The sequence below is a fragment of the Leptonotus elevatus genome, chromosome 7, assembly GCF_054856555.1.
Source record: "Leptonotus elevatus isolate MCC_2025b chromosome 7, RoL_Lele_1.0, whole genome shotgun sequence".
In the NCBI taxonomy this organism is placed as follows: Eukaryota; Metazoa; Chordata; class Actinopteri; order Syngnathiformes; family Syngnathidae; genus Leptonotus; species Leptonotus elevatus.
The window spans coordinates 7,399,746-7,417,609 of NC_141245.1; the positions used below are offsets into that span (position 1 = coordinate 7,399,746).

The 17,864-nt window shown below is 38.3% G+C and overlaps 2 protein-coding genes across 2 annotated transcripts; both read right to left on the reverse strand.

Annotated features, from left to right (window-relative positions):
• Positions 1-1,064: 1,064 nt before the first annotated feature.
• On the reverse strand, positions 1,065-11,953 carry bace1 (beta-secretase 1). The gene is made up of 9 exons (XM_086081396.1): positions 11,139-11,953; positions 9,414-9,502; positions 8,502-8,718; positions 7,160-7,297; positions 6,948-7,082; positions 6,756-6,857; positions 6,329-6,478; positions 5,315-5,486; positions 1,065-3,829 (listed from the first exon to the last, which is right to left on the reverse strand). Exons 1-9 carry the CDS (start codon positions 11,454-11,456, stop codon positions 3,591-3,593), a joined length of 1,560 nt encoding a protein of 519 aa, XP_085937522.1. The 5' UTR covers positions 11,457-11,953; the 3' UTR covers positions 1,065-3,590.
• An 800-nt stretch (positions 11,954-12,753) lies between these two features.
• Positions 12,754-16,314, reverse strand: LOC147170716 (T-box transcription factor TBX1-A). Its single transcript, XM_086081016.1, has 8 exons — positions 16,173-16,314; positions 15,936-16,104; positions 15,757-15,858; positions 15,025-15,196; positions 14,317-14,472; positions 14,167-14,234; positions 13,452-13,555; positions 12,754-13,269 (listed from the first exon to the last, which is right to left on the reverse strand). Exons 1-8 carry the CDS (start codon positions 16,192-16,194, stop codon positions 13,094-13,096), a joined length of 969 nt encoding a protein of 322 aa, XP_085937142.1. The 5' UTR covers positions 16,195-16,314; the 3' UTR covers positions 12,754-13,093.
• Positions 16,315-17,864: the final 1,550 nt, after the last annotated feature.

The window sequence follows — 17,864 nt, forward strand, 5'->3', positions numbered from 1 at the left end:
TAAATGAATTGGTAGTTTTTCAATGATATAGTCACAAACAAGAAAAAACTTGATGCCTCCTAGCTTTTTAAATACATAGTTAGGGATACAATACCAGAATGAGTCATGCATGTCTGAATCAATTTTTATTTTTAAAGTGTGTTTTATTCCTCCAAATAAAGTTAAATTGTATTTGGTTTATAGCTCTGATAAATTTATTAGGAATTGCTCGGGAGTAAGCCGGGTAAATGCATCTGGATAAGCTTTCTACTTTAGTTAAATAAATTCGGCCGATAATAGATATGTTCGGTTGAAGCCATAAATTAAATTGGGACACAACACCGGGACGCGATTAAGAGATGGGTATGATCTTTCTTCAGTGAAGGGGATAATTGGGGCTAGAAGCAGGTTTTTAAATGACTGTCACCCCATTAGTTTGGTTACACGTACGTAAGCTAGCAAGCTCCGTGATGCTTTCGTCTGTTCCCTTGCTTTCAGGATATTGACAACATAAATTTTAGCCTCTTATACGTCAGTTTGGATCTTTCATTTTTGCCTGCAAATTGGGAAGCGTGAACGGAGGTACACAAGCGTACACATCAGTCTTCTCGAGCTTTGCAATGGTGTTTTTTTTGCCAATAAACTCCATTAGGACAGTTAAAAATGGCACCAAGTGCACCTGCCGATTTGTCACTTAAGGCTGAAAGCCGTTTAAACAATGCTTGCACACTTTAAGGTGCGCAGTTACGCAAACTTTCAGCACTCCATTCGCCGCCATTCAAATGACGGCTTTGTTTAGTAGCAAGTTTTTATTTTTATTTTTTAAACTTCATTTTCACGCATGCACAAACATAATGCACACTTCGCTTATGCTCCGGAGATTGTGAACTCACAAATACTGCGAGAATTCATCTTGCTGGCAAGGTTACTGCTTATCTACAAATTTCAAAAATGTATCCATGTGCATTCACAGATCTAATCTTTTTATTATCGGAATTGAGAATTTTATTTTGAGGGACACACCGGAAAACAAAAACTGTAATACCAACGCACACACGCACACTCAAAGAGAGGCGACACAAATCTTCAGGATCAAAATGTATTTGGGTAAGGATGATGTCACAGGACTTTAATTTAAAATGAGGTTATTTTCAATAATTTTCATATTTATTTGAAATATTTGCATGTCTTGATCTTAGCACATGCTATGCCTGCACATAGAGTACTACATTTCTTGCAGTGCAAAAAACAAAAACAAAATATGACAGAACATTGTATTTCATTAGAGCAACAGTATGCCAGTGGGTGACATAACATGTTTTGAGCTGGTTTCCTCTTAAAAGTCGTTCAGTATTGAGTTGGGCTGTTTTGGTGTCATAAAAAAAGCCCTTTAGGTTTTAGATTGGTAACATTTAAGATACAGTATCGATGAAGTGAAATGATGCAGACTTTCTTTGCAACAATAACTAAATGTGTTGTATTTCAGCACAAACTGAAGACCTGTAAAACAAATCGTAAGTACAATAGATACACTTAAGATTAGAGTACAATAAGTGACATCAAATACTGACACGGTGTTCAGTAGTTTCAAGCAAAACAGATTACAAAGTGATAGAATAAGACTTTTTAAGATTTCAGTTTGCCTTAAGAATTCTTTGGAGTTTGCGAAATAGTGTAATTTAATAGATGTCATTATATAATGTTCAGTAGTTGAATTCATTAAATCTGGCTGAATACAGCTACACACACGCAAGCACACACAAACGCAGACATGCTCACACCTCATTCCTTTTCGCCATAAGCAACTAACAGTAGACCTAACAACACACCAAAACCACATACACTTAATCATGCCATTGTGTACAATGTCAATTATGGCTTCCTTGACTGTAAACATCCAGGTCAAGTCATAGCGCGAAGCTCTGTAATATATTTCTCTTGGGTTCCCATTTACAGTGGCCCTATAGTGCAAAACATAAAAGAAGCAAATGAAAAAATAAATAACTAAACTAAACAAAAATTGGTCAGACGTATCGCTTTTTGGACAAGAGGCAATATCAGTTAATCAGCCCTTCCCCCTCGTCCAATCAGCGATGAGTCTGATCTCCTTCACATACCCACCTCTTCAGGTAGGTTAGGGGAAGTCAACCCAAACATTTTCTTTACAATAATATTTTGTTGTTATGTGCCCTCAGTATTACTAACACGGCATTCTGATTAACATATTTGTGGAATATGAGTTAAGCACCAAAATCCACCTGTTTTTATCTATCTCAGGGGGCAGCCATTTTGCCATTTGCTGTCGGCTGAAAATGATATCACAGTCGCTCAGGGCTCAGGTAACGACCAATTACAGCTCAGCTTTAGAAAAAAGGTGAGTTGTGATTGGTCGTTACCTGAGCCCTTAGGAACTCTGTCATTTTCAATTGACATAGAGTAGCAAGATGGCCGCCCCCTGAGATGGATAAAAGCGTGTTTTATTTAGTTATTTGCTTGTGTTTTTGTTTTGTTTATTTATTTTATTATTATTATTACATATATTTTTTGCTGTTAATTGTTGTTTTGCACTTCAGGGCCACCATACCCATCTGATAGACATCTGTTTCTAATAAAGTATTTATTATAAATTGAATAGATATATAATAGATACTGAAATCTATTTGTTTCCCTGTTTGGATCTTTTTTTTTTGGCCTTTGTTTTTTATGTAAGGCTGATCTGCATAGTAACCTGCATGAAACAGGAACAATTCTATTGGTTCAAAACCAACCCTTCAGTACAAGTAAAAAGTGTCAGATCAGCGCATCAATTTACATTTCTCCTTAATACGTCTTCAATTATTTTTGCTTTGCCACACAGATGGCCTCCAGTTAATAAGCGATAGGCAGCAGTTTCTCTTAGCATCGCCATGACAACCAGCCATATCATTTTAATCTACAATAAAATGGAGCGGGCTAGGTACAAAAAGCAAAAGTCTATTAGTGTATAGTGAATTCACTTCATATCTGCATCTATTTTCCAGTTTATATTGCTGAAAAATATCTTACTTAAAGACTGTACAGATATAATTCCTTTTCAGGATTTACATGGAGACTATATTTGTCATTCCGATTGAAATAATTCCAGCTGAAGACCTCTGGTCAACTGTTTACATGTGGCATGATCTATTCTGATCTGCCATTTACATGCGCCACAACATGAATCAGAAGAGCAGTTGTCAATGTAAACATCACGTGACTTATCAAAACGGAGTTCAATTGTCTATTCAGCACTGTAGTTGTGATTGTTATTAAAGAGACAGCTTGATAAAAACAAGTTACGAGAAGTTTCATTAACAACTTCTTCCAACGCAGATGACGTCTGCCACATTCAAGTACGCAAAAGACATCACTACGCATTTATGTCAAGACAGAAAATGCCCGGACCGGACCCAGCCTGGCTATTCCGATTGAACTGTTAACATGATGTATATATACCACCTCTGTGAATCCCAATCCGTTCATATGGAGCATTTTCATTCCATTTGGTAATCCGGTTTCATTTTAATCGGAATACAGGGCTCCATGTAAACCTGGCTAATTTGAGGGCTCCATGATTCCACTAGTCCTCCAGCTCACTTAAGAAGTGATATGTCATCAGAGAAGTCCCCCTGTGGGTGAAGGCAGCGAGCAAAGCGCCATTGGCACACCATGAGACACAATGGCAGCATGAAGAGAGCACAGATACCCGCCATGATGTAGGCAATAGTCATTAGGGTGGACTCGTCTGTCTGGGGGATGTTGTAGCCACAGTCCTCTAGGTCAATACCGTAGAATGGGCCTTCCACAGAAGCGGTGCGAAACTCGTCATGAACTGAAAATGGTAAGAGTGGGGTGGCGTGATTAGGAGAAAAGAACAACAGTTTACATACGGTGCCGAGAAAAAAGTATTTGCCCCTTTCCTGATTTCACTCTTTGCAGTCATAACGGAAATCAAGCATTTGCAGCAACTGGTGGTGAGTCTTTTATGTTGCTGTAAAGACATTTTGATCCACTCTTCTTCACAGAATTTTTTAACGCGGTCATATTGGGAAGTTTATTTGAGCATGAACTGCCGGTTTGAGGTCACACCACAGCATCTCAATTGGATTAAAGTTTAGACGGACCTTCATTTGGGATTTTTAAACCTTTCACGTGGACTTGCTGGTATGTTTCGGGTTGTTCTGCTGCTTGGGCTTGAGGGTGTCAACAATTGCTAGCAGGATTTTAGTATGGAGAATTCACTGGTTCATTTATTACAGCACATGGTGACGGTCCTGCAGGAGATGCCACCATCGTGTTTAATTAGGTGGGTTTCTATCCACCCATTTTTATTTGAATTTTCAAGAATTGCGAAAAAGAAACGGAATGGAAACGCCAGAAATTCGAAAAAAGGCCCAACATTTGCAAAAAAGTTTTTACGCTTGGAGGGGGTGGTTTTTGAAGTGTATGGAGAAAAGGAAAATGCACATTTTGGCGACGGAAACAGGTTTTGCGAATAAGCGACTACAAGACCGGATATACGTCGCACGTTTTGACTGATACTACGTCACACACACGTTTGTAGTCACAATAAATGGCGGACGATAAAGTAAGATATGTTTGGGGAGACAAAGAAACACAATTATTTTTATAATTAATAAAAAAAAAAACATGAATGCAATTTTAGATGGCTTTATTAACATCAGCTCTCAATGTAACGACACACTTCACTTACATGCGGGAGGGAAGCCAACAAGACAAAAAACTACTTCCGTTCAGTCCGTCAAAACCAACATTCCCACCAAAGTTCCGTCACTACAACGTCATCTCGCGGCGCATATTCGCAAAAGAAGAGCGGATGGAAACGAGCATAAGTCGCATGTCCAAAATTCGCATAAAAATTTCGAAACATCTGGATGGAAACCTGACTATTGTTGGCATGGTGATGTTTTTTATGAAATGCTGTATTATTTTTACGCTAGATGTAATGGGTTGGACAGATTCCAAAAAGTTAAACTTTCTCTTCAGTGCACAGGATATTTCTTAGCAAATGATAGACAAGCTTTTCTTTATATCGAGGCATGACGTTTCTTTTGTCTACTTTCCTTTGTCTGTCAGATACAATTACAATTGTTTTATTTCTTGACTCAACAAATATGCCAGTTATCAGGGTTAAATTGACACACTCAGCTTTTCAAAAAAGTAGTTAAATTTCAGTTAACTCATGTTTTAATAAAGGGGAAAGTGCATTTCCAAACATTAGTCAAACATGAATGCAATCAAGATCCATTCTCTTTCAAGCCCTCACCTCCCCACGACTCCATCCTGTCTTACTCACCATGGCATGTGCTGACAGCAAAACCGATCCGGCTCTTCTCTCGATCAAACACCACATAGAAGCCTTCCATGATAACTGCCCCCATAACTGTGCCAGTGCTGGATGGGGACACAGCAAACTTATAACAGTCTTCCTGAGCAGAAGCTACGTCCTCAACTGGCCGCAGGTATTGCTGTATAGAAAGAAAGGCAAAAAAAAAAAATGTCTAGGATGGCACTTCTACCAAGTAGTACGGTGTAGGTTAGAAATATATACAGTATATTACAGCTATAGCTGCATCATACCATTACTACTTTTATTATTATTATTACTACTACTACTACTACTACTATTATTATAAGCAGAGAAGATTTGTTTGGCAAACGGCATGTCTCGCGTACTTCAATTTCCACTCATCACAGAAATTGCCATTTTCTGTTGACCAATCAGGTGACACCAATGTGTCTAGCCCCACCCTGAGAGGTACCACACTTGTGCTGTTATCCTAAATAAACAGGAGTATTATTATGTCGGCCAAGTCAACCACCAAAATGTTGACACAAAAATGTCTGCCTAAAACCAATAATCAATCATTTTAAAACCATATATGCACTGCCCAGAACCATGTTTGGCCACTGTCCATGTAAATGACATTCATTTTCATTAATTAGCACTTTGGTTCAGCTGATGGCGGTAAGGCACAGTTAGTGGCACTGAAAGGCAGGTTTTACAACTGCTCATATACTTGGTAGTAAAAGAAAATAAATTAAGGACTGTCAACCACATTAAAGCCTGCCTTTCCCACCCTAAGACGGACATCTCGGCGCTAGTGTCGGGCAGATGCCGGGAAAGGCATCCTCCCTTTTAGTCCCGTGCGGATTGCGTACCAACCCAATCGATGTGTACCAAAAAGAAAAAAAGTAGCGTCTTCGGTACCCATCCCGAGTGACAATCCTAATCAGTTGCGTTAACGTCCAAAGATACAAGCGCAGAAGCCACATGTGGTGGCGCAAGACAAATGTTCTGTGTCCTTACCTGGGGCAGGATGGAGATTCTAAAGGACTGATTACGGTTTTCACTCATCAGATAGAGAGAGATGACTGGGAAGATGTTCCAGGGTGTAGTCCCGGCCTGCCAGCACACCAGCTGCTCGCCTAGCCAGAACCCAGATGGAAACTGTTCCGTCTGAAATACAGGCCACGAAATGAGGACAATCAATCTACAGTAAACCTCCATTAGTACATTGGAGAGGCAGGAGCAGGAACGGGAAACACCTGCTGTGATACTACCTCAAAGCCCCCGCCGGAAATTAAACCCTCGACAGTGCCCGTCTCATACGACAGACCATTTAGCCATTCACAAAACCGGCTGAATTAATTATGTAGGTAAGCTAATCTATCTTTTTTTTCCCCCTTTCAATTTCACATCTATCTGTAGACAAATTCAATAATTGGGGACTGACTGAGGAAGCTGCTTCAATAGCCTTGACAGCAGCCTGGAAGACTTTTCTGGGTAGTCGAAGGTTGGTGGTGCCACTGTCCACAATGCTCTTATCGTAGTTGTACTGTAAAGAGAAATAACAAATGCACGATTTCGCAATCAGCGACACACCACTAAAAACTTCTGTCTTGCCTTAATGTGCATCTCATTTTACCTCCTTACAGTCCATGTTGAGGTCCTGTCCATTCACCTCGATACGCACAATAATGACCTCATAGTACCATTCCCTACGGATGGGAGTATACCAAAGCTCTCCCACATAGAGGGATGTATCTATGCCTCCAATGATCTACAAGGTAAAATATTGTGTTAGCCAGGCATCTGATAGTGGATGATATAATATTTGCATCACTGCGTGTGTCTTACCATGCTTCCTCCAACAGTGGCGCTGCCCAGAGAGTAGTTTTGGGTAAAACCAGCACCACACAGCTGGAGAGAGAAGAGGTTGGGGACAGGCGTCTGGCGAACCAACGAATCAAAGAAAGGCTCCAATCTCTCATCAGGCTGAAGAAAGATGTAGAAATGTACTCACAATTTTTGTTTTTTAATTTTAGTTCTCATTTGAAATATGTTATTAACCTCAATAACAACATATCAAAGCAGCAGTAAAAAAAAAAAAATCTTGCCTTTTTGTTTTTTACTTTTATTGTTTTAAATTAGGGCCAGAGCAGCTACCACTGAAAGGTCCCTATTGTAAATGACGAAATTATTATTATTTTTCTTAGCTACTGTATTGAGATTCATCGAACAATGAATCACATTTTTAAGATCTTAAACATACACAAACTCTCGAAATATGTTGCACGCACTTCGGGCCTGACAAAACATTTGGTATTTTAATGTTGTTGCGACATGATTACAAAAAATGGCTCTGTAGCGCCCCTTACAGAGGTTCAAGAAGCCCTATTAGTTTGACCTAGGCCTGCAAAAATCATAATACACGTAGTACACCGAAACATACACCAAAAAAAAAAAGCCATATCCTAAAATGAACAGAAGTGAGCCATGGTTCTGTTTTAAATGTAAAACTTTGGCCTATTTTTGCACATTTACAGGGGTCGTATTTTTGCGAACTTGACCTTGAAGGTTTCAGCTGATTTATTTGCGCAACTGTGATGTCATTTTCAGTATATAAATATTTTTTTACAACCAATCACGAACCGCGATCGTGAAGTTAAGTTCATTTGTATACTATTTACAAGGGTCTCAAAGAGTTTTATAGACACACAGTTGGTCAAGATCGTGACATCTCATGATCTAAACTTCCCAATCAGGCAAAGAAAAAAAAAGGTCAAAATCACATTTGGGGCAAAAAGAAGAAACCTTGAGAAGTGGCTAGAGGTGAGGATGTAAACGTGCGAAAACACATTTAACTTTGTACACACATCAGGCCTGGCCCAAAAAAAATCTGCAAGCTAGAGGTTTACTGGGCCATTAAAAAAATATGTCAGCAGTGTCTCTACAACTTTTCTAAGAATCAACCCCGCCTGTGATCCCCAATGTGACATCACCTCAACCGGCCAGTACCTCAATGTTGCCAGGGCGGCGAGGTCCCTTTGTTGCTGCTCACACATTTAGTTTTTTTTAAATTCTTTAACAAATTTACTGTTCACTCCTGCCTGTAAATAGCACTCTAAAAATTGCAGATTGATAGTTGACCCAATTTCCTTGATGAACATTGAGGAAAATAAACAATGAGTGCACATACCCGTGCTATATCCGCATAAGCCAGTCCAAGGATTCCTTCCCAGTTGGATCCATTGATAAAAAAGCGATCAGACTGGGTGATGGCAGCAATGTTGGCACGGAGCGTGGCATTAGGGCCGTGTGGAACAGAAACTAGGTCCGTACCCAACTCGCCTTCCCATCGACCCTGGGTATAAGGAACATATACACTTCTTCCAAGGTCACGGTAAGAGGTCGAGCTGTGAATAGACAGAGATATGTACTGATGCCCCTTGCACGAGCTTGACACAGAGGCTGCAGTAGCGCTTTAGACCAGAGGTGGCAGTCAGGAGTAAAAAAAAAAGTGACAAACTCGGAATGCATCTTTAATTTTGGAATTAATAAAAATGAGTGACATTGTCATTATATGTTGTCAGTTTATGTGTTTAGAAAGCTTTGAGATGATACAAACCTTTAGAAAATTGGATTAAGATTAGGTTTTGAATGTTTTGTGGCCAAATTAGTTTTTTTTGCCATTGGCTGAGATACTGTCAAATGGATGCCCATATATAGGGGAAATAGGGGCGTGGTTTATGCAAATTAGAAAGCAGCTACACATGTTGTCATTTGCAATAAATTATGATTTATCAACATATGCATGGTGGCACAAAAAAAGGGGGCATATGCACATGCAATAATCTGATGGTGACTTTGCATATATCCTAATTTTAGCAAAGAAGATATCTGCTGATTTATTAGTAAATAAGGCCCATTGTCATTTATTTTTTCTTTAAGCAAATAGGTTAAAAATAGAGATTTGAAAAAAAAAAACTTTTTAAAGAAATTAGGTATTTAATTATAAACCCCTGTCGCCAAGCCCTACAGTAGAGTATAATAAATAAACACTATTGCAAGAAGTTGTGTATTTTTTGCTGCTGATTTAGACCGTACTCACAGTGAGCGATGATAATATCTGCGCAGGAATGGATGAGCAGCCGCCCCAACAGCAAAGTTACTGCTTCCTGTATCCACCAGGATGTTCAGCTAGTGAGTGGAGAGAAACAGTACTAATTTTCAAATACGCTCATATGAAACAACAGTGAGCTCTAAGAAGACTTGTAAATGTAATCTTGACAAAAAGTATATTTTTTTAAGTTAGTCTGGTGCCCTGCAATACATCAGTCCCCACATCTCTGTTGTTGTATTAGCATCCACTTATCACCTCCGACACTACAAAGGCTTGTTTTTATAATGTCATTCTCTTCTGTCTCCAGTTGAACCTTCTACCCCTCTCGGGCTGGCCATTCAAATGCCAGTCTCTTTATTCAGATCCTCTTCGGTTGACATCTCGATGCGAGTATCATATTTAGCACAGTGAGGCAAAACAGTTACTGAATGAAAGTTACATGGCCATGCCAAAGTTAGTGTGTGTTTCTGTACATAAAGAATATGATAATGACAAAAATAACAAAATGTCTGAAAAGCAATTACGGTTGATTTATTAGGGCTGCAGCTATTAAATATTTTGGTATTCGGATATCCTAACGAAAATTGTATTGAATAACAATTGAGCATTCTGCAAAAAATAAATAAATAAATAAATATATACATATATATATATATATATATATATATATATATATATATATATATATATATATATATATATATATATTTTTTTTTTTTTTTTTTCGTAAAAAGCAATAACATGATTACACGGGAGAAAATAACACATTTAATTTAATAATGACTGACCAATAGTTTTTTATTTCTATATAATCAACATTTTTTTGACTGGACCAGCTCTGATGCATGAGCTGCAATTTTTGCCTAGAATGGACTGGCTGTTTTCTGATGGCCAAAATGCCTTTGGTTATTAACTTGCCGACAACACTTCGATGTGGTGTGTCAAGTTTAGAAGACATTTATTTTTACTTTACAAGGATTTTAAAGTGGTGTTTTACAGACAAAACGTACTTGTTCCATATTAAACAAATTTACAATTGCTCACGTGTTGCGCAGACCGCCATCATTTCATTGCGACGATGTGTTGTAAGTTATGAATCTCTGTGTCCACTTTATTATGTTTTGTTTGATTCAAGGTTGCCTTTTTTCAGCTGTTTGGTCATGTTAATGCTGGCTTAACTGCATGAGGTGCGCTCTTGGACACACTGTAAAATTAATGTGAATGTGTTTATTTGTTCTTGTAAAATTGGTTACTAAAGGGAATTATTGTCAGTACGTATTCATTTATTTGATTTAATGTATTTATTAAATAAATAAATAAAATACACTAATTCAGGGGTAGGGAACGCTGGTCCTCGAGAGCAACTGTCCCACCTGTTTCCATGACTCCCTCCTCCAACACAGCTGACTCATATTTTCAGCACATCAGCAAGATCTGTAGAAGCCTGATAACGATCAAGTTCATCAAATCAGCTGTGTTGGTGGAGGGAGACATGGAAGACAAGCAGGGCAGTGACTCTCGAGGAAGAAGGTTCCCTGCCACTGCACTAATTGGTCGAAGTGCAACGTCCCAAATACAAATATTGTGCGTGAAAAGAATGCTGACATATAATTTATATAAATATAGATAAGATAAGATAAGATCAAATAAACCGACTCCAATGTCAACCAGCCGAAAATGAGTTTGACACCCGCTTCGCCCAAGTGCTGTTACCTTTTGCGGAGGGGAGCCCACCGCCATCTCCACGTAGTATCCCTGGCCGGACTTTCCCCGCAGGTTGTCGATCATGTTGTCCACGAAGTTGATGCCGCTGGCTGTCACTGCCCTGCGCCGGCGACCACTCAGCTTCCTCGCGTGGCCGAGCTCGAGAGGCGGCGATGATTCGGTGCGAGCTCCTTGGCTCAGAGGCAAGCGAATAGCTCGAGGCAGGCCCGAAGCGTCCGGCGCCGAATGGCCGCCGCCTAGCTGACACAGTACGGTCCAGGCCAGAATTGCTGGCAGCAAGCGAGGTTGTACTCTCGACGACAGCATGTTGGAACACAGCAGATGATGGCTTGTTTCTGCGCAATTTGATATTCAGTTTATGGCGACACTGGAAAGGGGAGGTGGCGACCGTGCTAAGATGACCGCTAAACCCATGACACAGTTCACCGTGCTCGCCTTGGTGTACTGGACTGACGTATTATTAAAACGGAGAAAGAAATTTTCCATCTATACACTACTTAAGTTTGTATTAAACAGTGGACATCATCGTCAGGCAACCCTCGGTGTTACTGAGAGTTCGGGAGAAGCAACAATCGAAGGCCTGTGGCTTTTTCTTTCATCCTTGCGTCGGACGACCGAATGCAGAGATAACAAGGAGGCTGTCCGGCGGGTTGACGCACTCGCATCCACATCCGCACCCTGTACCGAGTCGTTCATCTTGTTCACCGCATTTCAGCCACCTCCCGGCCTTCCTCCATCCTCCCTACTGCATCTTCAGATTCTACAGCCCCAGCATCATTACTCGCTGGGAAAAGGGGCGCGACTTCCTGTGAGAATTTTCAAAGTAAAAGTTAAGCGCGACTACACGATAGTGGAACAATTAAAATCAATTGTGTGCTTTTATCTGACTTTGACCAATCAGACGCAACCTTAAAAGTGAATCCCCATCCAATAGAGGAACAGTAGTTTTATACACTATTATACTCATATGCTTTGCATAGGCTACATGCATGATATTGTTAGGTTAATTGAAAACCGTGAATGTGTGACTGGTTAATTGTGTCTATGTGCCCTGCTTTAGTCCTTTTATCCATCCATCATCCATCATCCATCATCCATCTTTCCACTCATTTTTCATACTGCTTACGGGGTTGTGGTTGTGCTGGAACCTATCTCAGCTGACTTCAGACGAGGGGCAGGGCACACCCAGGAAGTTTCATTTTTTTGGGCCACACATGGCAGTAGCATTTGAAATTAAATTGCCTGCATTGAGCAGCTTTAACTACAAGTATATATTCTCAATTATATGAAATATCCATTTTGATTACTTGGCACAATGGGGGGAAAATAATTGCCGTAGACAAATATGTAGTTTCCCTCTTTTAATTATTTACTCAGGCCAAGTGGAGGCCCTGATAAAAAACACATTACATTGCATGTTTAAGAGAGATTCTCCCATAGCTTTGCTAATGCTGTGAACTGAGTAAAAAAATTGAAGAAGCTAAATTAGCTAACGAGAACAATTGAAAACATATATCTTACTTGTATGTGTTATTTTCGGATTAGACAGCAAGTATCTGAACACCAGAAGCTGGATTTGCCACAAAACATTCTTGTAGCCAGCGTCATCAAACAATTCTCTTCAGTATAGGGCAGTAAATGGGAAATACGTTCTGCCCTAGTCACATTGCTCTTAATACTCCATGTTCTCCCTATGCTTTCCGACCCCGAAATCTCAATTAAACAAGAGCTTAATCGTAATGAAAAAAAAAAAAGAGCCTATTTGACGAATGATTAAAAAGTACTGATATGTGTTTTCAAATGTGGGGGTAAAAATAAAAAGTCAGCATATTTGCACTTTATCACTTCCCTTTACTGGTCACAGCAATACGACGATACAATACAGCTGAATTCTAATGCTTGCAGGATGTAGGTAAAGTCCATCAATGATTTTTTTATTTTCTCTATGACACATTGTTGCTCAGAGATGATCTGGCACATTCCCAGTAAGATGGTCGGCGGTTGAGGAAGGAAGCTGGATTTCCAACAGCAGCGTTTGCATTGTTGTTTCCTATCACTGCATCTGTGAAGTTGCAAAACTGCCCACTCTGCTCCATCAGATTCGAGACCACATCCGGTGCTGCAAATGCAGGAAACAATTTGTGTTGTGTGTTGTTTTAATTAAAAACAATGAATGACTTAATGATGAAGTGAAATTATAAAAACACAAAGATGAAAAATAGATATCGCATTTTATTATCAAATATTACAATGAATGATATAGTACATCTATATACAGTAGAAATCCATAATTACACTCACCCGTTGACTCTTTTAAGCCCCTTTCCCTGACTGTGTTTGTGACATTTTGTTCTATCTTGTCCTCTGGTGGATACCACACGCCGAGAGGCTTTGAATTGTTCCCCCTGTGTTCACATAAAGCATTCATCTGACACCTTGTTAACTCATTCACTGCCATTGACGGCTATTGACGTCATAAATTAATTTGAACTATTTCTATTAATTTAACATTTTTTTTCGACTTTTGTTAACAAGATTATGAAAACCTAGGATTTTTTTTGTACATTTAGAACAGATATAACATTTGTGATTAATCGTGAGTTAACTAGTGAAGTCATGCAATTAATTACGATTACAAATTTTAATCACCTGACACCCCTAATTTTTAATAATCTTTTCTTTTTTAGAAAAAAATAAAATAATTGTAATTATTTTTTCCAATTTTTAATAATCTTTTTTTTTTAAAGAAAAATTAGGGGCGTCAAGCGATTACCATTTTTAATCACAACTAATCGCATGACTTCACTAGTTAACTCACGATTAATCACAAATTTTATATCTGTTCTAATACAATAAAAACAAATTCTAGGTTTTCATACTCTTGTTAACAAAAGTGGGAAAATGTTAAACTAATAGAAATAGTTCAAATTAATTTTTGACGTCTATAGCCGTCAATGGCAGTGAATAAGTTAATAAGGCAAACTGTACTCTGGATTAATCAGACACTATCACTAACCAATCCTGCGCATCTGTTGTCCTGAAGCCTTTAGCAAATGGATTGCTGGCTATCTTCAGCTGAGTGATCTGGCAGAAAGAAAGATAGATTAGATTGGTCAGTAATAGAATGAAAACATATTTCATTCCAAATCTGTCTTTGTTTTCCTACCCTGTGGTTTTGATAGGCAGTGACTGCTATAAAGCGTGTCTCGGGGAAGGAGAAGGAGCAAAAGTTTCTGTGCGCATTTAAATGGCTGTTGGGTGCTGTATCCACATACACGACATGGAAGCGTGGTTGGTAGCGATGCATAGAATTCAATATCATCTAACAGGGAAGAGGAAAGAAGCATCTTGAACAAAGATTTGCGTAATTGTCATAAAAGGGGAAGCCAACCAAAAAATTTCTCTATGATAATATGTTATGTGCCCCCAATAATCTAAACATAGCATTCTGATTAATATTGTGTCTATGGAGAATGAATTAAGCAGCAAAATCCACCCGTTTTTCTCCAACTCAAGGGACGGCCATTTTGCCACTTGCTGTCAACTGAAAATGATATCATAGTTACTCAGAGCTCAGGTTACAACCAATCACAGCTCACCTCTCAAACAAAGTTTGGTCATGTGGCATTCACAAGCTGAGTTGTGATTGATCGTTAGCTGAGACCTGTGAAACTGTGATGTAATGTTCAGTGGACAGCAAGTGGCAAAAAAGCCGTCCTTGAGATGAATAAAAACGGGTGGATTTTGCTGCTTTATTCATATTCCACAAGCCCAATATGAATACTATAGTGGGGCTGCATAGAACATATTTTTTTACATTGATTTCCCTTACAAAAAAAAAAAAATCCTTGTAAACATAAGGACAAAAACTGACATGTCCATTGTCATCAAGCAGGTTGTTGGTCAGCTTGAGAGTGTCAAATGATACAGTCTGCTTCATCCATTGGGCTCCACGAGCTGGTGAGTCTGGATGGAAGTGCATCCGGCTCGGAGCTGCAATATCTGCTCGACCTGCCACCAACCAGGATGAGCTGTGGAAGGCATATCTGACACACACGCCTACGCATTATAACTCATAATGCAAGCGAATTTGCTTAAGAGCCGATTAGATCAGTACATTTCTGTTACCGTTTTGTCTTTGCTGATTAAAACTAAAATTGCCATGCTGATTCCAAAATTGAAGTTTTTTTTTTTTTTTGCATGCTAAGCTTTTTTCTTCATAGCTTACCCTCCAGATAAGCAAAATTCCACTGATTGGTTATAGAAAGACTCCATAGCTGATTATATGATTGGACCAGTAGGTCAGCACTATTAATATCTGCAAACAGAAAAACTAGAACACTAGGAATTAAGAGGTAGTAGCCATGATAAACATTGCAGTCATATTGCACATTTAATTTTTTTTATAGAACAAGCACATATCTATCAAGTACAGTATTATATATATATATATATTTTAGAAAACGGGGATCTAGAGAAAAACAAGATCAGTTTTTGATTCCGTACTCAAGACTAGTTCAAAACAGCTGTCAGACCGAACTCAACAATAATTGTGTGGTCTTAGTCACCGTGGTGAAAACATCCAGTATTTTTGCGTAAGGTTTACCTGTATCTTTTATCATCGAAAGGAATAAAGTCCATGAGTAGAACATACTCAGCAGCAGGATCCATTCCTGAGATTCGCACCTGGAATGTTGGAAACATCCTCCTGCCGTTTTTGAACAAAAAAGAGATCACAGGCCATTTCAAGAAGAAGCACCAATATAAGTTTAGGCTAACTGTTACCTCCCGGCTTTGGTGACTATCATTTCGGTACCGAGCTCGTCAAACTGCTGCCAAAGTGCATGCATCTCCAGCTGAACTTTGACCTTACTGACTGGCGGGACCTTAATGCTTGAGAGACCGTTTGTGCAATACATCGAAGGTAATTTACAGTTTTGAGACAGCGGTAAACCTGAAGAGAAAAAAATATATACTTAATAATCATCACATAAATTTATAGTTTCAAAAGTTCATACTTACCATTCATTGTCAGTAAAGACATTCTTGTAAAGTTCAGGGTAAACTGTATAATTTTCAGTCCTTTTGTGTTCCTGTCAAAAAGCAGAAGTGTAGTGTTGAGTCAAAAATGCTAATCACCCTCTAAGTCCAGGGCCAACAAATGCTCATCCCAACATTTACGAGATAGTGATGGCAGCATCACGAGTGCAAGCAGGTTTTATACATCTTGTGACTCTCACTGGGGACCACAATGCCTTCCTCATCCATTATATGCCACTGACACGCACCAGTCACAGCTGCACACACGCATGTGGCCCCAAGAGCTGTCATCAGGAGACTGGCTAAATTAAACACACACTTATGCAGCAGATCACATAAACATGCACCTTAAAGCCGTGTTTACGTTCACGCCTATTTGATTTAGCCCAAAGCCTAAACGCTGGCTTTGAGCAGAGTATTAACTTTCAAATTAGGCGATAGTTACTTTGTGTGGACAGATGAAGACTGAAACAAATTGGTTGTATTCCTCACTGAGAATTTTCTCAAAGTCGAGTTTCATCACCGCACTGATTATACAGTAAATTGTCATTATAAATAGTGAGTGATTGTAAAACAACTACAGAAATCTGGGTCTGGTTTATTGTTATTTTGTCAGGTGTGTGCGTGTGCGAACACCAATTTGGTGGTGTTGAAGGTTTTCAGCCTGGGGTGTGCTTACCCTAATAAAGAACATACATAAGTTTGTCAATAGACCAGGTCACGTTGCGGATTTATCAGCTCATTAATCACAGCTTTGTGATCAACGATGACCTCTCAATAGGCTGTCTGCATGACCTTACAGAGCAAAGAGCATTATTAGAGTACATTTCCGCAACTATTATTATTATTATGATGATTATTATTATTATGATTATAAAAAATACTAATAATCATAATAATAATAATCACAATCATAATCATAATCATAATAATAATAATAATAATATTAATAATAATAATAATAATAATAATAATAATAATAATAATAATAATAATAATAATAATAATCATAATCATAATCATAATCATAATCATCATCATAACCATAATAATTATAATCATTATTATTATTACATAATAATAATTAATATAATGAATAATAATAATCATAATAATTATCATAATAATAATCATAATTATTATTATGATTATTATGATTATTATGATTATTATTATGATTATTATGATTATTATGATTATTATGATTATTATGATTATTATGATTATTATGATTATGATTATGATTATTATTATTATTATTATTATTATTAAGTAGGGGATGAGACGAAACGACCTCTTGAACCGCATGTTTTGATCTTGTAGTGTGGGAGCATTTATTTTTGACCAATTTGCAGCCCTTTTCTTTGTGTGAAGTTGTGTGGTTGGTCACTTAATAAAAACACTCCACACACTTGGCTGGCCACTCCAGCTGAGTTGGATGCAACTAAGACCAATCGAGCCACGCTTAATTGAACAGTTACACAAATCATTTATGTTGACACTTTTGCATGTTTCAATTTGTACATATTTATGGTACTGTATTGTCATTTGTCTACCATTACTCAAGAAATAAGAGACAGTTTAGCATTTGAAAGTATTGTGCTTAAATAACGGTTAACTTGAAATAGGTTGTATTAGTTAATTATTAGCAAAAATAAGGACGTAATTTTGAAA

What these genes read in the sequence shown, in the direction of transcription:
- bace1 (XM_086081396.1), bottom strand. Translation starts at nt 11,456, where the DNA reads ATGCTGTCGTCGAGAGTACAACCTCGCTTGCTGCCAGCAATTCTGGCC. An exon ending in TGGGCTCCCCTCCGCAAAAG is followed by an intron (nt 9,503 to 11,138) that starts GTAACAGCACTT and finishes TCCACTCACTAG; the next exon opens with CTGAACATCCTGGTGGATAC. An exon ending in GAATCTCCATCCTGCCCCAG is followed by an intron (nt 5,487 to 6,328) that starts GTAAGGACACAG and finishes CTTTCTATACAG; the next exon opens with CAATACCTGCGGCCAGTTGA.
- LOC147170716 (XM_086081016.1), bottom strand. Translation starts at nt 16,194, where the DNA reads ATGTCTTTACTGACAATGAATG. An exon ending in TGCTTGATGACAATGGACAT is followed by an intron (nt 14,473 to 15,024) that starts GTCAGTTTTTGT and finishes CTTCCCTGTTAG; the next exon opens with ATGATATTGAATTCTATGCA. An exon ending in ACAACAGATGCGCAGGATTG is followed by an intron (nt 13,556 to 14,166) that starts GTTAGTGATAGT and finishes ATGTGAACACAG; the next exon opens with GGGGAACAATTCAAAGCCTC.